This window comes from Plecotus auritus (genome assembly GCF_963455305.1).
Source record: "Plecotus auritus genome assembly, chromosome: 7".
In the NCBI taxonomy this organism is placed as follows: domain Eukaryota; kingdom Metazoa; phylum Chordata; class Mammalia; order Chiroptera; family Vespertilionidae; genus Plecotus; species Plecotus auritus.
The window spans coordinates 176403561-176424380 of record NC_137774.1 but is presented as its reverse complement, the minus strand read 5'-3'; the positions used below and the strand labels follow the sequence as shown (position 1 = coordinate 176424380).

General features: G+C 56.7%; 1 protein-coding gene across 1 annotated transcript in view; it reads right to left on the bottom strand.

Moving 5' to 3' along the window:
* ITGA2 (integrin subunit alpha 2) overlaps window positions 1-20252 on the bottom strand; it is a gene marked incomplete at both ends in the record, with an annotated part of 73215 nt that extends 52963 nt beyond the window's left edge. The window contains 2 exons of the mRNA XM_080679211.1: window positions 1176-1296; window positions 20192-20252. Coding sequence (XP_080535337.1) covers window positions 1176-1296; window positions 20192-20252 — 182 coding nt within the window. The remainder of the gene's footprint in view (window positions 1-1175; window positions 1297-20191) is intronic.
* Window positions 20253-20820: the final 568 nt, after the last annotated feature.

The following is a 20820-nucleotide window of genomic DNA, read 5'->3' as shown; positions in this document are numbered from 1 at the left end:
CTGCCTAAAGACAACCTTCAGAATCATCTGAGTCTATTTTCACAGTTACCAGGGGAAACAGAAACCAGCCGTGGGGCGTAGATTTCCACGTCCGTGAAGGCGGCTGTATGTAAATAGTCCATGGTTACAAATGTAATCACTGCACAGCACTACAAGCACGCAGGGCACTTCTGGGGAATGAAAGATGCCGAGCGCACTAGAGCAAGCGCCTTTGTAACTGTGGGTGAAGGCCGTGAGGACTCTTCTCCCACCAGCAGCGGGGGCTGATGTAAAGGAAACCAGTAGACAGAGCCTTGACGAAGGAGACAATTTAGGGAACTGGTCTACCCGCTGGGAATGCCCTGGGACCGCATAGCTACAACGGTTACAAACTCAACAAGACCAGCTTACAGACAGAGAAACGGAGATAAATCTACCTACTATCTATTATCTATCATCTATCTATCATCTATCATCTATCCATCTATCTATCTATATCATCTATCTATCATCTATCTATCACCTATCTATCATCTATCTATCTACCTATCTCTCTCTCTATCTATCTATCCATCTATCATCTATCATCTATCTATCATCTATCTATCATCTATCTATCCATCTATCTATCTATATCATCTATCTATCTATCATCTATCTATCTATCTATCTATCTATCATCTATCTACCTATCTCTCTATCTATCCATCTATCATCTATCATCTATCTATCATCTATCTATCATCTATCTATCATCTATCTATCATCTATCTATCCATCTATCTATATCATCTATCTATCTATCTATCATCTATCTATCCATCTATCTATCTATATCATCTATCTACCTATCTCTCTATCTATCTATCACCTATCTATCATCTATCTATCTATCTATCTATCTATCTATCTATCTATCTATCATCTTCTATTAAGTGCCAAAACTGGTATTATGAATTTGCTATGGAATATGTAGAGAAAATGTTCTCTCCAGATTTTGAGAAAATAGCACTATCAATTCCATCAATTAGCAATCTGAGAGTGTATCAACTCTCAAAGAAAACTCCTTCATTTAAAGATGGTTGAGGCCTCCTCATCAGTAAATAGTCATGATCCCACTGGAACACGCAATTGCCGTCCAGTGTTAAACGTATTTCGTGTTTTTATTGAAATAACGAAGCAGAGAGTGTTCTTACCAGTTGCCTTTTGGGTTGATGAGCTGCTGCACCGTGTAGCCAAACTGGGCATCGGAAGGACCAGAGAATATCCTCGCTTCTGGGAGGCCCACGTTGTATGCCACACAGCAACGCCAGATGCCTAGCAAGGAGAACAGAGACGTCGCCCATGTGCCACCTGTGAATGTAATCTAGTGTCATTCCCAGCGCCACTCTAAAAACAGCTTGCTCGGCATAGCTCTTCTCCTCATCAGTTCGCCAAGAAACAGCAGCTGCTGCTTTTAGGCATTTACTTGGGGCCCCGAGAGTTATCAGCTCTCAAAGCATATACAGTGGTGGCATCATGCTCAGTGCTTTATATTCACGATTCATTCTCTCAGACATCTGCATGAGCAGCCCTGAGAGATGGCGGCTGAGAGCACCTTTGTTTTTCAGAGATCTCGGATGCTCCCGGAGATAAGCGAGACTCACGGGTGGAAGGTGATGAGAGTGAGGAGAGGGTTTGAGCCCAGGACTCTGCCCCAGGAGGCTGGCCTCTAACCGCAGGTCCCCTCCAGGGATTTCTCAGTGACCCCGTCCTCGTTGTCCTCTAACAGAAAGAGACGAAGCCGCCCGCCCACCGGCAGGGCTCAGCCTGTCTCCTATCTCTGCTGAATCTCCCTGGAGACCTTGACAAGGAGTCTATGAAAAGTCTACTGAAAACGCGCACTGACACATCGAAGAAGGTGGAAAACCACAGCTCCTGGAAAACCGTGCCATTCCTTCCAGGAAGAGATCCTCACTGAGGAGGAAATGCAGAGGGAACGGTCAAAGGTGGTTTTGCTTTTGGAGACTTCTTTCTGACACTCAAGGAACGATCATCACTTTCAAAAGCAACAACGACCAGGAAGGATGAAGCCTCGATAGACAGATTTGAAAAAACCTGGTTTCTAATGGAAAGGGAATGAGGGGAGAGAGTCTGGTAGATTCTGCACCAAGAGCATTACTGTCAGCTGCCCTCCATCCTATTCTCCATCCTGTCCTCCACCCTGCCCTCCATCCTGTCCTCCATCCTGTCCTCCATCCTGTCCTCCACCCTGCCCTCCATCCTGTCCTCCATCCTGTCCTCCATCCTGTCCTCCACCCTGCCCTCCATCCTGTCCTCCACCCTGCCCTCCATCCTGTCCTCCATCCTGTCCTCCACCCTGTCCTCCACCCTGCCCTCCATCCTGTCCTCCATCCTGTCCTCCACCCTGCCCTCCACCCTGTCCTCCACCCTGTCCTCCATCCTGCCCTCCATCCTGTCCTCCAACCAGTCCTCCATCCTCTCACCCTGCCCTCCATCCTGCCCTCCATCCTGCCCTCCATCCTATTCTCCATCCTGTCCTCCACCCTGTCCTCCATCCTGCCCTCCATCCTGTCCTCCACCCAGTCCTCCATCCTGTCCTCCATCCTGTCCTCCACCCTATCCTCCACCCTGTCCTCCACCCAGTCCTCCATCCTCTCACCCTGCCCTCCATCCTGCCCTCCATCCTGTCCTCCATCCTGTCCTCCACCCAGTCCTCCATCCTCTCACCCTGCCCTCCATCCTGCCCTCCATCCTGTCCTCCATCCTGTCCTCCACCCTGTCCTCCATCCTATTCTCCATCCTGTCCTCCATCCTGCCCTCCATCCTGTCCTCCACCCTGTCCTCCACCCTGCCCTCCATCCAGCCCTCCATCCTGCCCCTCACCCTGTCCTTCACCGAAGGCAGATTGAACTCCTTAAAACCGACAACAAAGTTCCATTAACAGGTGTTGTCACCAAGGAATTTCCGGGCACACTGGAAGTGGTATTTCATGGCTGGTGTTTCAGGTACAGACACCACGGAGGGAAGCTTGCCCCCCCCCTGCGCCTGTGCACTTCTGGGAGCAGCCGCTCCGAAGGAGTAGGCCGTCAATCACCCACGATGCCCTGAGCCGGAGAGCAGCTGCCTCTCCCGGTTCCGTGGGCCTGTTCGCTCTGGAGTGCAGCTCATGGTTTGCAGAAATGCGTGCTTCCAGGGAGAGAAGAGCGGAGAATACTCCGGAAATGCTCTGCAGCAACCCCACACGGGTCTGCCCTGGCCATTTGTACTTTGGAGAAAATAAATTGCAAAGGAAAACAAAGTCGCGAATTAATCAAAGAACCTGGAACGGACATTCAGAAACCTGGCGTTCCAATAGCCCGCTCACCGTCACCCCATGGCGCAAACTCGGAAATGCTGTTGGAACGTGTCACCTATTCTCTGACGCACTAGAGAAAGCTCGGGGGTGATGTCGAACCACTCCCCCACTTTTCAAATATCTGATGCTGGAAAGACCACACGGGACTGTGTATGTAACAACCTCATGCTCCCTGTTAATTAGACCCTGGCAGAGCGGGCAGTGACATGGAATCACGATGCAGCTCATTTTATCATCTAGCAGCTACATTTCATTATGTCTGTGTGTGTATAGTGTGTGTGTGTGTGTGCGTGTGCGTGCATGCGTGTGTGTGCACGTATGTGTATGTGTGCGTGTGGGTGTGCGCGTGTGTGAGTGTGCGCATGCATGCGTTTGGGTGTGCGTGTGTGTGTGAGTGTGCGCATGCATGCGTGTGGGTATGTGTATGTGTGTGAGTGTGCACATGCGTGTGTGTGTGCGTGCGTGTGTGCGCACGTGTGTGCATGCGTGTGTGTGGGTGTGCGTGTGTGTGAGTGTGCGCACACACACTCTAAGGCAGACTCTCCAGGTCAGCGCGGGCACAGGTGTCACTGCCTGAAGGAGGTGGAGCACCTTCCCCGGTGCCCGGTGGGAACGGGGCCTCAGACGCTGCAGGGCGTGGGGGGAGCAGGGACCTAGGACAGCGAGCTGGGCCCACAGGGGCAGCAGGAAGGGGCAGCGGTCACCAGACACAGGGGACCGCTCTCAGGGGACAGTGAGGTTCCCAGGAGACAGGCGCTCACCTAACCAGGTCCTGGAGAGGCCAGCTGGGACCTGTCCTGGGGCAAGTTCCCCGCCCCCCGCCCCCTCGTGGGTCTGGGAACCTAGGAAACAAGTTACCTGTTTCCAAACACGACGGTGCAGCAGGCCCAGCAGAGCCGTTTCCAGCAAAAGGGAGAAATTAAAGGAGCAACGGGATCAGTCTGTACGCTGCGTGTACATACGTACGTGTGTACACACATACACACTTCCTGTTTAGAACTCTAGCAAATGTTGAACTTGTTTTCGTCCAGCACAGACGAGCTCTGAAGGGAAGACACTGTATTTGGGGCGATTGGGTGGCAGAAGCTGCCAGGGCTCAAGGACAAGCGTTTCTTTTCTTCTGTTCATCCTCCCCGAGGGTACTTTCCCATTGATTCTTAGAGAGAGTGGAAGGGACGGGGAGAGAGAGAGAGAGAGAAACATGGATATGAGAGAGACACATCCATCAGTTGCCCGTGCCCTGACCAGGGCAAGAGCCTGCAACCCAGGTACGTGCCCTTGACCCGAATCGAATCCGGGAGTAGTCCACAGGCCGACGCTCTATCCACTGAGCCACACCGGCGAGGGCAGCATTTCTTTAAACTGAAAAAAATCCTCGTACTGGGCAAGACCAACAGTGGATCACAGTGTGAAGAATCGCCTGCCCCGGGCACATCCCCCCTGTAGGAGCCGCTGCTTTCTCACCCGTGGGTAGACTGTCCAGGCGCCCCCCTCACTGTGCTCGGACCACACACAGAACACTCTCAACCCGGTGCCCCGCAAAGGATGGGCGCGAGGAAGACCTCTTCCCCCTGAGGAATGTTAAAAGGCGCAGCACCTTCCCCTCTAATGCCCCACCATCCCGGGTCAGTTTCCACGGAAGCTCCCGAGACCGCGGGATGGCCGAGAGGATGCGGCCTCACAGCCTTTTGCTGAGTCATTCCCGGTGCGTACACCACAAAAGCCAAGGCACATTATCAGGCCGAGGACTCCCCAGGAAGCCACAGCAGCAGGAAGTGGGGTTACTCAGACCCTGAAACTGAGAAAACAGCCTGCAAACTCTGCATTGCAGCTCATCCTCCCCCAGAACACGGGGCAGTGGGACGCGGTCACGGTCCGTTAGATCACTCGCACACAGACCGCAGGAACCCATCATCAGTGGCACTGTTTCCCCGGAGAGGATGATAAAGCGGATAAAGCAGAAGTCGTGTGGAAGGCCCCTCCCTCCTCTCAAAATAAAGCAACTACACTTAGAAAGTGCAGGCCATTGGGGAAGACCACATGATGCGAAGGATCTGGGCCCGATGCCTGGGTTACGGCTTCAGGGCTTTAAGGAAGGGCAGAACCCTCGCACAGAACAGTCCTCACAGCCGCCTCTGGACCAGCGGCGGGGCATTCCCCGTGTTCCATCCTATCCTATACTAGTGGCCCGGTGCATGAAATCCGTGCACATTAAAAGGGGATTAATTAGAGGAAATAATTTAATATTGCTATTTGCCCTTACCCTATAATAGAAGTGTCAGAAATGAAAGAAAATTAGTAAAATGTATATGAAAACCTTCCTCCTGTCAGAGTCTGGGGTGCACCACGGGACCCAGAGTCAAGTCCCCGCCCACCCATGTGCGCCTCAAAATCACACGAAACCCAGACCCAGCTGCCCCCCAGCAATTGGGCTAGATCCAGACCCGGCCAGTCCCACCCCTGTCAAGCCCCGCTGGGCGGGGGGCACAGCCTCAGGTCCCCCAGCCCAGGCTGGGGCAAGGGGCGTGCCTTGAGGCCCCCCATCAAGTCTGGCGCCAGGGTGGGGGGCACAGACTGAGGTCCACTGTCAAACCCCATGGGGGCGGGGGCGGCACAGCCTCAGGTCCCTTCTGATTGCCCCTTAAGGCTCATTACGGGAACTCAGCCTCCATTGTGGGTGCAGCCATCTTTTGTGGCGGAATGATGGTCAATTTGCATATTCCCCTCCCTATCTAATAAAGAGGCAATATGCTAATTGACCCTCACGCCATCACAAAGATGGAAGTGCCCACAGCCAATAAGGAGGGGATATGCTAATTGACTGCTCCTCCCTCAAAGATGGCAGCACCCACAGCCATAAGGAGGGAATATGCTAATTGACTGCCCCACCCTCAAAGATGGCGGCACCCAGAGCCACCTAGATGACGGCGCCCAGTCCCCTTAGCCCCGCCGCATGCCTGCCTCCCAAGTCCCCCAGTCCCCTCAGCCCCCCAGCTTCCCAGGGCCGGCCTAAGGCGCAGGCAAGCCTCGGATGTCAGCTGCCCAGCCACCCAGGGCCGCTGGAGGATCAGGTAACCAGGGCCGGCCGAGGCTTGCACTCCTGATAGTGGCAGCAGCAGAGGTGTGATGGGGCGTCAACTTCCCCTGATCGCTGGGTCACCTCCCACCCCTGAGGGTTCCCAGACTGTGAGGGGGTAAGGCTTGGCTGAGGGACCCCCCTCCAGTGCATGAATTTTCCTGCACCAGGTCTCTAGTTATTATATAGGATAATAAAAGGCTAATACGCAAATTGTCCCCTCGACCGGGAGTTCGACCAGGGGGCAGGGCCAGCTGGCCAACCGCAACCGCAGCCCCTCAGCTGGCCTGATCGGGGGACCCGCCTGTGCATGAATTCGTGCACCGGGCCTCTAGTCTATATATATAAAGAGGTAATATGCAAATTAGCCGGGACGATGTAACAGTCACGACCGGCTCAGGAGGAGGCTGCTTGCACAGATGGGCCTGGAGCGGAGACACAACACACTGGGGGGCCCGCCCTTGCTGGGAGACAGCGCGCCAGCAGTCCCACTTCTGTGCGTGAGCTGCAGAGGAAACACCTTTTCTGACCGCTCATTGGCTAAGCTCCCCGTACGCCACTCGCAGTGTTCTTGGTAACCTGGGTAATAAGAATCCAAGAAGGTGATCTAGGGTTTTCCCACCTCACTCCTAGAGGAAAAAAAATGAAGGTGCGCTGCTGGAGGGCTAAGAAATGTCATATCCTGCCCTAGCCGGTTTTGCTCAGTGGATAGAGCCTCGGCCTATGGGCTGCAGGGTCTGGGTTTGATTCTGATCAAGGGCATGTACCTAGGTTGCAGGCTCCTCCCTGGCTGGGGCCCAGGTCAGGACTCATGCAGGAGGCAACCAATCGAAGTGTCCCTCTCACATTGATGTTTCTCTCTGTCTCTCCCTCTCTCTTCCACACTCTCTAAATATCAATGGAAAAATATCCTCAGGTGAGGATTAAAAAAAAAAGAAAGAAAGAAATGTCATATCCTATGAAAGACACATCTTGAAAATGCCTAAAGAAAGTTGTCATTTTTTCGTGGTGAAGGGACTGCAGTCCGTGTTGATGAAAACACCTTGGTGGCTGCAGCGGCCGGCAGTGGCAGCAGCAGCAGGGTGACTGGGGTGGCACCTTCCCCTGATCAGCCAGTCACCTCCGGCAGAGTGTCAGTGGGACATCCCCTGAGGGTTCCCGGACTGTGAGAGGGGGCAGGCTGGGCTGAGGGAACCGCCCCCCCGCCCCCAGTGCACGAATTTTGTGCACTGGGCCTCTAGTTAAGAAATAAAGAACAATGTGATTCTTTTTTAAATCTTTGTTTTGCGTGTCAATTTTTTTTAATTTTAATTTTTTAATATATTTTATTGATTTTTTTAAATAATATTTTTATTGATTTCAGAGAGGTAGGGAGAGGGAGAGATAGAAACATCAACGATGAGAGAGATCAGCTGCCTCCTGCACGCCCCACATGGAGACCGAGCCCACAACCCGGGCGTATGCCCTGACCTGGAATTGAACCATGACCTCCTGGTTCATAGGTCAACACTCAACCCTGAGCCACGCTGGTCGGGAAAAAGGTAGACACTTTTAAATGGTAACATAAAAAATGTACGCTGAGCCATAGAAAGAATAAGAATTAAATTAAATACGAAGCACCATTTTACATCCATAAAACCACAAAGAGTAAAAAAATAAAGTAACTACAAAAAGTGAATTAAAATCTCCCATTGATGAGCGCGGTACACACGCTGCTGATGGGACGCGGAACACCCTGCAACCAGGGCTGGGCGGCGCTGCGTGTCAGACCAGGGGTGCCGCTCTGGGAAGTGGCTGAAGGGAAGAAGGAAAAGGCTCCTCTGGAGGGTATTTATAGCCCTGATGTACAGCAGGGGCAAACCCCACAGGAAACAGCCTAAACATCCCGCCAGGAGACAATAGCTTAGCCCAGGCAGGATGCAGCAACGTAAAGTTCAAGCCTGAGGCCTGAGGCCGCAGGAAACGCACACAAAAGATAGGAGTGGGGGCAAGTTCGCCACTTACTTTCATGTAAGTGGTGAGCCTGTCCATGCAAAAGCACGTTTACCCTTATACGCAACAAAGGAAAGATACAGAAATGTTTCCTATTAAGATGAATATGTAGCATGTGTCATTTTTTTTTTCTGGAAAAATATTAAAACTTCCTGCTTTATAAAGAGACGTGAAATTATGATCAACTGAAATTATTCGTCAAGTTTAGTGTTTCAATGGCCATATTTACCTCCCAGTTATCTGAATTCTAGTTTATTTTTATGCTAATTTTTTTTTTTACCGATTATTTTCTGGGCGCTCACTCTATCCTGGGTCCTGGGAATACGGTGACAGGCAAGGGGAAGGTGATCTTAGAGCAGCCGTGGGCAAACTACGGCCCGCGGGCCGGATCCGGCCTGTTCGGCTGTTCTATCCGGCCCGCGGAGCCGAAAGAGCGGAGGGTTCTCTTGCTCTCCCCTCCGCTCCTTTACTTTGAATTTATATTAGTTCACACAAACACTCCATCCATGCTTTTGTTCTGGCCCTCCGGTCCAGTTTAAGAACCCATGGTGGCCCTCGAGTCAAAAAGTTTGCCCACCCCTGTCTTAGAGCGCACTCGGTGGGGGTCACGCTGAAGAGAAGTGATGGGGCCACGTTAGGAGGGGAGAAGAGGGATCGGAAGAGGAAGGGAAGATACCTCTGCGCTGTCCCGATCCTTCCAGGCACCTTGTCACCTGTCTACAGAGCTGCCCTGGCTAGACCCTTCTAGACAAAGGAGGAACTTGACAAAAGCACACACACCCTCTCAAGGGGGGGGGGGGGGGGGGGAGGGGAATCAACTGGAAGAATATTTTAGCGCCTTCACACAGCCTGGCTGGTAGAGGGCGTCTGCACGTCCTATTTGGAAAGGAGCAGCGAGTTCTCCGCTTGGCATCCCAGCAGCAGGTGGGCCTCTGACCTGTGTTCCTGCAGCTGTCCCCATGCCCCACAGCGCAAGCAAGGAAGGCGCGGCCATGCCTCCTCTACATCAAGCAAGGAAGGCGCGGCCCTGCCTCCTCTACATCAAGCAAGGAAGGCGCGGGCCTGCCTCCTCGGCATCACAGTCTACAGGAGTGAGGGCCCCTGACATGACGGAGGGGACCATGGCCACACACGGGTCCTCGTGAGCAGGTTACCTCCGTGGGGCCAGGGGAGCGAAGGCTTCCGGGGCGCACGAGCCTCTGGGAAACTGAGGCTTGAGTGACATGCAGACTGGGGGCTGGGGGCTCACCTGCACCTCACCAAGACAGAACCCGGACCCAGGGGAGAGACCAGGCCCTGTGCTCTTTTCTTAAAAATTTATTTCCAAGAGGAAGGGAGAGGGAGAGAGAGATAGAAACATCCGTGATGAGAGAGAATCATGGATCGGCTGCCTCCTGCATGCCCCCTACTGGGGATCGAGCCTGCAACCAGGCATGTGCCCTGATGGGAATCGAACCCTGACCTCCTGGTTCATAGGTTGACACTCAACCACTGAGCCAGCCGGCAGGGCTGTGCTGTGCTCTTAACAGGGCGAAGGCTGGATCTCCTGAACCACAACAAAAGAAGAATGGTAAAAGGGCACGCATACAGGAAAGCCTGATTATTTGGGGCAAAAGGTAAATGCTGTCGTGACACAGGGGTTTCTGCATTCCAACGCGCGACGGTCTGAATGCGTGTCCCAGGCTTCCTGTGCCGAGATGCTCACCCAGCAGACGGTGACATTAGGACGAGGCCTTTGGGGTAAGGCTTCGCCCAGGAAAGGGACCAGTGCCTTACAGCGGAGGGTCCCAAGGGACCCTAACCCCTCCCACAGAGGAGGACACGGCAGCAGGCACGTGACCTGGGAGGAGGGCTCTCACTGGAAGGGACCACGCTGGCACCAACCAGGGCCCTCTCAGTGCCCAGGACTGTGAGCGTAAATATCCGTGTGTCTACGCCACCCAGGCTATGCTGTCTGTCCCAGCAGCCCCAACGGACTAAACACTACGGCATTTACATAAGTGACTTCTTTAATCACCTTCCAATTTGCATTAAGACTTTTTATTCAAACTGCTGGTTCCATTTTTGCACTGAAAGGAAACCCACAAAGGTCACATACAGGTCTCCCAGTTTCCGGGGCTCAGTTTGCCTTTCTTTTCCTCCCAGGGAACAATGTAACGTACTCAGACAACGATGCCGATTATTATTCTACTAGAGGCCCGGTGCACAAATTCGTGCACGGGTGGGGTCCCTCGGCCTGGCCGGCAATCAGGGCCAATTGGGGCTGTCTCGCCCAGTCCCAATTGGGCCGATCAGGGGCCAGCCGGGTGCGGGGAGGGACTGTGGGAGGTTGGCTGTTGGCAGTGCGCGTCATAGCAACCGGTTGACCAGTTGTTCGGTCGCTTAGCTTTTACATATATAGATGTACTGGCTCTCGGAATACGGCTTTGCAAAGGTTACACAGTCCAAAGGTTCAGTGTCCTATTCCAACAGGCGTCCAAGAAGCTATGTGGATGGAGGGCCTGCAGGGACTGGGGAACAGTTTGGAAGAGAGTTATCCCAGTGGACCGCCCATGTCAGCCTCCGCATGTCCACCTGGTTCCCAGGGAAACGGGCTCAGGCCCCACAGAGGCAGACAGAGCCACGCCCAGTGCAATGGGGGAATGACCACCGCCAATGGCCATTTGAAAGGCAGTGAAGTAAGCTGCACGCGGATGGCATAGCACCCATCACTCTCTCTGGGGCTCCGGGGGACAGGAGGCTCCCTGTCACACTCGGCCTCTGCGGGACAACTGTCCCCTGTCCCTAACAACACGGGAATCGTCCCGACAGAACCGCAGTTCCGGTGAACAGCTGGGCAACAGAACTTCTGGACAACTCTCTTAGAAGAAGAAAGGAAGAAAGACACATGTGAGAAGTGTTGGCAGCCCCAATATTCTGCGGACATACAGTATTAGTCAACTGTGCAGCTCGAGTTTGCCCGGGTTAGTAAACATTTGCACGCGCCAGAACCGCAGGCAGAGGCTGGGGACAACGCCGGAATATAAACACTTTAAACTGATCAGAGCTTTAACGAAGTCAGGAATAGACACTGGTTTGTTTTCTGATTTACAAGATCAATGAAAATGTTTTAGAATGCCTCGAAACACCAGCGTTACACAGAGTAAAAGGCTTTCCTGTTTCACCACCAGAACCTCTCAAAGCCAACACCACCTCTCCGTGCCACCAGGACTACGGTTTCTGAGCAGATTATTCGGAGGGTCCTTATCATGCTGGATAGAAATAAGGAGCTAAACACGGAACCTGGGAATATATCTACAGCGGAGAGAGCTTTCTGTTTCCAGGAAATGGGATTAAAGCCGTGACATTAACTTACTACCACAACTGGACTGTGTTAGAGATTCGCAGCCCCAAAACTGCACCGAGCTCATTCATCACAACTACCGCAGGGCGGTATGTCCCCAAACAATGTGTACAGTGGCTTCCCCATCAACCAAGCGGCCACCCTGGAGAGTGGGAGGTACCTAGTCCCATAGCTCTGCCTTCTCTCCCCCTGCACCTGCCCCCCTGCACCTGCTCCCCCCGCACCTGCTCCCCCCTGTGCCTGCTCCCCCTGCACCTGCTCCCCCCGCACCTGCTCCCCCCGCACCTGCTCCCCCCGCACCTGCTCCCCCCGTACCTGCTCCCCCTGCACCTGCTCCCCCTGCACCTGCCCCCCAGCACCTGCTCCCCCCGCACCTGCTCCCCCTGAATCTGCTCTCCCTGCACCTGCTCCCCCTGCACCTGCTCCCCCCGCACCTGCTCCCCCGAATCTGCTCTCCCTGCACCTGCTCCCCACTGAATCTGCTCCCCCTGAATCTGTTCCCCCCGCACCTGCTCCCCCCGCACCTGCTCCCCAGCATCTGGTCTCCCCCAGTATCTGTTCTCACAGCACCTGCTCCCCACACCCAGACCCTGAGATGCTTCCTGGGTTCTGGTCACGGCCTCTTCTGCTCTCTCTGCGCTGGACTCATCAGCTCCATTCTCCAGTTCGTCCATAGATGCCTATATTCCGGCCACGTCGTCCCCTCGCCCCTGCATATATAACTGCCCACTAACCAGAGGCGTCCCTGATGTCTCACATTCACCTGTCACGCTCACCTGGCCATCTCCTCCCCGCACCTGCCCTCCTCCGCACTCCTGTCTCAGTGACCCGCAGCCCCCGAGCGTCCCCGTGGGAAACCTGGGCTTCACTCAGTCATACTCCTCCCTCGCTCGCTGCCACCCTGGTACCTCCACCCCAAATCCGCCCGTTACTCCTTACCGCCTTTCCACGCTGCCGCCTGCTGTCTCTCCCTGGCCACTCTCCGTGCTGACCACCGTCTCTCTCAGTGGGTGCACTAAACCAAAACCCAACCCAGAGCCCACCTTCTCTCAGGGGCCCTGCGCCCGCCACCCGGCCTCTCCACTCCACCCGCCATCCTCCCTGCCGCTGGAGCCATCTGGTCACGTCACTCGCCTGCGTCAGGCCCCTCACAGCCCCCCACCGTCCTCAGGATGAAACCCGGGTCCTCGCTGTCCTTCACAAGGCCCTTCGTGGCCGGGCGCCCGCGAACCTCTCAGCCTCACTCTCCGTGGTCCGGGCGCAAGGACCTGCTCCTTCCCAGGCGAGCATCTGGAACATCTGGCCCCGCAACCGGACACGTGGGTCCTAGCCGTGGCCGCGGAGCTCTGCACCTTGGGTATCCCCTCGTCCCTCAGCTCCGGTGCGGGGTGGCCTGGGCCCTCGGCCTGAGCCCTTGGCAGGAGGTGGGAGTTCTGATGGCTCCTTCCCCCCCAGGAAGCCTCTTCCACGCTTCCCACCTTAGTGTCCCCGTGGCTGTCTCCATCCCGAGGTCAACGCTTCGCTTTGTACCGTTTGTTCAGCGATGAACTCTGTGCGACCCTAGGACACCTATTACATTACAGGAACTTATGTTGCTCTGCAGGTTATAAGCGTAGGCCAGGGGTCCTCAAACTTTTTAAACAGGGGGCCAGGTCACTGTCCCTCAGACTGTTGGAGGGCCGGACTATAGTTTAAAAAAAAAAACTATGAACAAATTCCTATGCGCACTGCGGGCCCGGGACGCGTCGGCTGCTCAGCAGGACAGGCAGCGGCACCCGGCGGGCCGGATCCATGTCCTCGGCGGGCCGCCTGTGGCCCGCGGGCTGTAATCTGAGGACGCCTGGTAGGCAATCCAGCCACATAACGAAAACACAACTACATTTTAAATCAGATGGAAGGTTTTTAAGACCCCAGAGATCCAAGGTCCAAAACTCAAGGACACTCTCAAGGACCACATTCTTCCTGTCTTCGCCCGAGGGCAGGTCTGTGCTGCCTCCTCATGACGTCACATCCTTATGTCCCTTCGCGGTTGCAATAGGGCGGCAGCCGTCCTGCCTCCCATCTAGACCTGGCCATGTGCCTCCTACGCGGGGTCTCTCTCAGGAATGAAAGCTTCCTTCCCCAGCGCCTCCGAGCAGACTCCCTCCCATCTCATCGGCCAAAACGGCACCCCACGCCCCAGGTCTACATCAGACCCCGCGAGAGGGACGGGACCTCGAGGACCCGCTCAGTCCGGTCACCGGTCAAGGTCGCTCACAGAGGGGCTTCAGCCAGGAGCCTCACGTCTGTCAGGAGGAGGCAGGCGCCCACGCGGGCCAGGAAGCCTTCGGGGCTGGACGATGGCCCTCCCTCCTGTGCGGCCTTGTTTCCCGGGAACTGGAACCTCTCGGACCGTGTTTCCAGCTTCCATGTTCCACCGGATGGGGCAGTGGCTGCCTCAATCCCGATCGGAGCCTCGTTCTGTCCAATTGGCTGCGGCCAGATCAGCGACTCCTGGGTCCCCTGGAGGATGCGCTTTCAAAGGCACCCGGCGCCCAGGGTCCAGATCTGGGCATCAGACTCTTCTCTCCACCAGCCCTTCTTCTAGATTCTTCTCTCCACCAGCCCTTCTTCTAGATTCTTCCCTTTACCAGCCCTTCTTCTAGATTCTTCTCTCCACCAGCCCATCTTCTAGATTCTTCTCTCCACCAGCCCATCTTCTAGATTCTTCCCTCCACCAGCCCTTCTTCTAGATTCTTCTCTCCACCAGCCCTTCTTCTAGATTCTTCTCTCCACCAGCCCATCTTCTAGATTCTTCTCTCCACCAGCCCTTCTTTTAGATTCTTCTCTCCACCAGCCCATCTTCTAGATTCTTCTCTCCACCAGCCCTTCTTCTAGATTCTTCTCTCCTCCAGCCCTTCTTCTAGATTCTTCTCTCCACCAGCCCTTCTTCTAGATTCTTCCCTCCACCAGCCCTTCTTCTAGATTCTTCTCTCCACCAGCCCATCTTCTAGATTCTTCTCTCCACCAGCCCTTCTTCTACATTCTTCTCTCCACCAGCCCATCTTCTAGATTCTTCTCTCCACCAGCCCATCTTCTAGATTCTTCCCTCCACCAGCCCTTCTTCTAGATTCTTCTCTCCACCAGCCCTTCTTCTAGATTCTTCTCTCCACCAGCCCTTCTTCTAGATTCTTCTCTCCACCAGCCCTTCTTCTAGATTCTTCTCTCCACCAGCCCTTCTTCTAGATTCTTCTCTCCACCAGCCCATCTTCTAGATTCTTCTCTCCACCAGCCCTTCTTCTAGATTCTTCCCTCCACCAGCCCTTCTTCTAGATTCTTCTCTCCACCAGCCCTTCTTCTAGATTCTTCTCTCCACCAGCCCTTCTTCTAGATTCTTCCCTCCACCAGCCCTTCTTCTGAGTGTTATTGTCGGGTAAATCATTAGTCACCATAACAAATGAAATCAACAAACCAGCCACAAAGCCCACGTCTTCGCTGTGATGATAAGAGAACTGCTTCCTCTCAGAGGCGGAATGTCTCAGCCCCAGAGCATCTCAAGCAGGGCCCGCGGCCCAGGCGCAGCTGGACTTGAGCGGGGCATTCACCTGAGGTCAGGATGACACTCTGGTCCCCCTTTCCCCCGAAATTCCTTGTCTTTGACGCGCTGATGGTGTATTTACTTTGCGGAATGCCTGCAGCCCCATCAGCAGCTCCTGTCTGCAGACACCGACTTGGCCCTTGGATCCGCCCCAGGCCCTTCGCACAGGGAGTCAGGAGCCATCAGCACCCACTCTGGAGGGAATTCTCCCACCTGGCGCCTTCCCCGCCCGCCGCGGGGCGTTGACATCTACCTGTCTCGGTGGGCACCTCCCAACCAGGTGACCGGGCAACACTGGAATTTTAATTTGTTGGGAGAGCGGAGGCTCGAGGCTGGCCTTTCAGCAGTTACTCCCAACCTGGCTGAACATCAGAAACGGATGAGTAATGGTTTTTAAATACGAAATGCTGAGCCCCAGCCCACTCAGTTACATCACACGGAGGCTCCGGAGCCAGTATCCGGGAGCACAGCCTGGAGGGGGTGGGGAAGTGGTAGCTGGGAGCCATCGGAGAGGGAGTTACTTTGTCAGAGGGTGGGCTGGGGGGTGGGCTGGGTCCCTGAGAATCAGAGATTGCCTCAAACTTTACTTTTTTTATAAAAGAAAAACTTGCCCACTTATTGATTTTTATTTATTTTTTAATGAATAAAATATATCTTTTATTAATAAAACATATTTTTATTGATTTCTGAAAGGAAGGGAAAGAGATAGAAACATAATGATGAGAGAGAATCATCAACCGGCTGCCTCCTGCACACACCCCTCCCCCCCCAACCCCTCAGGATTAAGCCTGCAACCCAGGTATGTGCCCTTGACCAGAATCGAACCAGGGACCCTTCAATCTGCAGGCTGGCCAAAGCTCCATCCACGGAGCCAAACCGACTAGGGCGATTTTTATTGATTTTCAGAGAGAGAGGAAGGGAGAGGGAGAGAGAGAAACGTTGATGTGAGAGGGAAACATAGGTTGGCTCCCTCCAGCACACCCCCTCTACCAGGGACCGAGCCCACAACCTGGGCATGTGCCCTGACTGGGAATCGAACCCGCAGCCTTTTGGTCACAGGATGATGCCCAACCCACTGAGCCATGCCGGCCAGGGCTCCTGCTTTATCAGCTTGCTGGGGGTTGTCTCTTCCAGCACAGGAAACTGGTGAGTTACAAAGGAACGAGAGAAAGAGGGGAAAGCATCAAGGCAGCGAATGCAGAGAAGGGGTCCTCAAACTCTTTAAACAGGGGGCCAGTTCACTGTCCCTCAGACCGTTGGAGGGCCGGACTATAGTTTAAAAAAAAACACTATGAACAAATTCCTATGCACACTGCGGGCCCGGGACGAGTCGGCTGCTAAGCAGGACAGGCAGCGGCACCCGGCGGGCCGGATCCATGTCCTCGGCGGGCCACATGTGGACACCTGGCACTAAATACGCCAGAATCGGGTGCCGTGGGAGCGCAGAAGGTGCGTGTGGGCGTGCATATATGGCTTTCCGGGGCGTGTGCTGTGTGCACAGGGGGGTGTGAGTGCCTGTGTGTGTGAGCAGGACGGGTGTGGTAGAGGAAAGGCTGAACACGTGGCTGGGGCCAGATGGCACAGGGCCCTCCTGGCCTGCCAAGGAACGCGTCCTTTACCCCACGCGGATGGGAGCCTCCAAGTGTCCGAACCGGGGAAGGATTCCACACAGGTCAGGGCTTGGGGAGACAGCCTTGGTGACGATGAGGGGACTGGACTGGACGGGAGGGAGAAGAGACGACACCAGGAAACTGTGAACAGGACAGGAGCCCAGACATGAAGGAACCCAGGGCCCCGGTGGCGGGCAGCACAGGCAGGGGTGGGGGAGAGGAGGGGGGAGGGACAGGACTTGGAGGCGGGAGGTTGGCCGTGAGGCTGAGGACAAGGAAGAGATGCGTGTAGAGCAGGGGTGGGCAAACTTTTTGACTCGAGGGCCACAATGGGTTCTTAAACTGGACCGGAGGGCCGGAACAAAAGCATGGATGGAGTGTTTGTGTGAGCTAATATAAATTCAAAGTAAAGGAGCGGAGGGGAGAGCAAGAGAACCGGATAGAACAGCCGGATCCGGCCCGCGGGCCGTAGTTTGCCCACGGCTGGTGTAGAATCTGCAGGGAACGCTGCCCTCGAACACCCGCAGAGGCTAGGAGCGCAGGGTGCAGAGGACGGGACGACTTCTGCCGAGGACACGAGGGTGGCATGTGCCCCGCGGGCCCACCCTCGAGGTTGGCATGCTGCTCCGGAAGTCAGGAGGAGGCCGGGGGGCGCTGCCTGGAGCGGGGACTGCACCAGGGGCTGCAGAAGGGAGCGGGGCGTCGCGGACGGACAGCCAGGGAGCAGGGAAAGGCAGGGAGAACAGGCGCCAGAGGTGCAGGGTGTTTCAGGAGGAAGAAGCTGCCAACCCGCCCAGGGAAAGGACGCGCTGACTAAGAGAGAAATCGCAACATGCACAGCCTGCAGGGAGAGGCCGTGCAAATACCCACTAGCAGGGAAGACTGCGGGGAGCAGTGGCCGGGAGAGAAGGAGGCTGGAACTCGGGGGGCGGGGGGGCTGCCTGGCCTGGCCTGGAGGCAGGAGAGAAGGGAAGGGTCGTATGCATTGGAAATGGCATGTCCCTGGCCGCTCCGGGCCTGCCAGCTATTAGGGACGACCTGGCCTCTTACGGTCTTTCTTTTCCACCCTCAAACCTGCTGACGGCCACCTCGATGGCCAGCACTTAAGCGGAGGGGCGACCCCTGACAGGTGACGGATAGGGAACTGAATGGCGAGCGAGGCTTTTTCCTGAACACCCGTGGGGCGGGGTCTGCGGAGCTCGGGTCTAAGAGTTAAAGGGAGATTGGAGGGTCGCATGTTTCCACCGTGGCTGGCTGGCACGTCTGCTGGAGAGAATGCAAGCTGTCTGAACACGTACACACACACACACACCTCTTTACCATGTTCATGGTGGGGGTGTGTTTACATGACACAATTGTACACGTCTGTAACTGACAAACAACTATGTGTGTGTGTAGAGTAATGACGGATCCTCGACCATTTTACACAACCAGGGCAAAGCCGTCTGACATGTCACCTGTCACGGACCTAGAGCTTGCCATTGTTCACGCTCATCCTGGATATTCCTGGAACCCCGAAAGGAGGCTGCTCCCCTGGGAACCCCGATGGTCTCCCAGAGGGCAAAGCTCCATGACGGTCACCCTGAGTCGGGGGCAACCTGTCCCCTGAGTATGCACCTGCTGGGCCAGGAGGAAGCATCGCCACACGGACACGTCCCCTGGCATGGCACCCTGCCTGCGCGCACGGAGGTTAGTCCCCGCGGCGCCCGCTGCACGCCCCGCAGCCACGCATTCCTCACAGCAGCTCTCCCTGCTCCAGACAAGCCCCGACACCTCGCAGCGGGAAGCGATGTTACGTTTCCATAGCGCCTGCTAATAACGGCAATTAACGGGATGAAAGGCCTGGGAATCAGTGTTGATTAGCTCCGGGGAGGCTGTGTTCCAGGCCGGGGAGTCCAGCTTTCTCTGAAAGCCCCAGTTAGGGTGATGGCCCTGGGGGTGGGGGGTGGGGGGGGAGAGTACCTGTGAGCACCAGACACAGGTTAGAGGGAAACCAGTGCTTCCTGCCGCTGGAATGGTTGATGTCTACTCCTCTCCCCCCGGAGGGAGGCCCAGGGGCCTGTGGGCTCGGCTTCTTCCTCAATAAGGAATGCCACTGGCTAAGGGCCTGGGGCGCCGGGTTGGGGGGGGGGGGACATTTTTGGAAACACTTATCTCTGTGAAAACCCTTCAACAGCAGAGGCCCTCTTTGGCTCCTGAAGGCTGAACGCACCACCAAATACAAAAGTGACTCCCGGCCCCGCCCCCCAGGAAAGGAAAGTTGCCCCAAGCCAGTCCGTGCGGGAGGTCTGGGTGCGGGGGTCTGGGTGCGGGAGGTCTGGGTGCAGGAGGGTCGCGCCGCAGCCGGCACCCCAGCCTCAGGTCCCCACTTGCAGCAAAAGAAGTCAGGCGCGGGATGGCCTCCACCCCCGCAGCTGGAGCGGCCGCCCCGTCAGTTCTCTGGCTGCGGCGCCAGGACCAAGAAAGGGGGAAGAAGTTTCCTGGCCGCGTTCGCAGCCGGTGAACAATGGGAGGAAGGCGGAGGGCAGGAGGATCCCCTCCTTGGCCAGGCGCTCAGAGGCGCTGGCTTTCCTCCGCCCCAATGGCAGAGGCACCAGGGCGCGCGGAGAAACAGGCCTGGCACACCCCCGGGTGCGAACAGAGCATTTGGGGAGCCAGGTCCTGCACAACCACCAGCTCGGCGCTGAGGAGGAGCAGGCGCGCCCAGGACGCATTCCCGGGACCCCCAGACCTTCCCCCCAACCCGCCCCCCGCCCGGGTCCGCATTCCCGGGACCCCCAGACCTCCCCCCACAACCCCCCCGCCCGGGTCCGCATTCCCGGGACCCACAGACCTCCCCCAAAACCCCTCCCGGCCCGGGGCCACATTCCGGGAACCCCCAGACCGCCCCCCGTCCGGGTCCGCATTCCCGGGACCCACAGATACCCGGCCCGGGTCGGCGCGGCAAGCACCTGTCCGACCGGGCTGCGGGACCCGCCCTCCGGTTCCCACGCGTGTCCACGTCTGTGTGCAGGTGCGCACCGCGCGCGTGCCAAAACCAGAAGCTGCACTGCCTGGACTCTCAGGGCGCTTAGCAGAGGGCGAGCCCGCCTTCCTGGGGGCACCCGGCGGGGCAACGCGCGAAGGGGAGGTCTCTCCATCCGCCCGACGGGCTGGGAGCCGGTCCCCGTGGGTCGGAGCGGGGACGCGCGCTGCCTGCCCGAGTCCCCACGCCCCGTCCCCCCGCCCGGGAGCGCGCAGTCCCCGCCTCGCTCACCTGGAAGAAGCAGCAGCAGCACCGGCCGCAGCGGCGCGGGCCCCGCGCTCCCCGCCCGCATCCTGCGCCTGCCCGGGGCTGAGCTGCTCGAGACTGGAGACTGCGAGGGACCCGGAACCCCGACTCTTCGCCAGGGACCCAGTGGATGGCTGGTCTCGCTGCCCCGGCGAGAGCAAGGAAAGTGTGCGGCAGGCTCTCCGGGCGCCAGGGCACGCCCCGGCCCGCCCCTCCGCCCCGGGGAACACGGATGTGCCCGCCCCGCCCCGCCCCGCCCGGCCCGCGGGCCGCACCTGGGCCCACGCCCCCGGAAACCGCACCTTCGCTCCGCCTGGAAGTCCCTGCCCAGGGCCCTGAAACCTTGGGGGGGGCGGGGGCGAAGGGTCTGCTCTCCTGCGCTGGACGGGACTGCCCTGCACATCCACGGGCGACCCCAGCGGTCACCGCCCCGCCCCCGGCAGCCCCGCGCCCGCCCGCGAGACCCCCGGGTCCCCTGGCCCTTCAGCAGCACCGGACGGGTCCCCGCGGGACCGGAGTCGGTGAGGGGGGCCGGGGCCGAGCCCAGAGCGCCCCTCTTAGGGCTCCGCGGCCGGGCGGGCCCTGCCTTTCCCAAGTGGGCGGAGAAACGGACC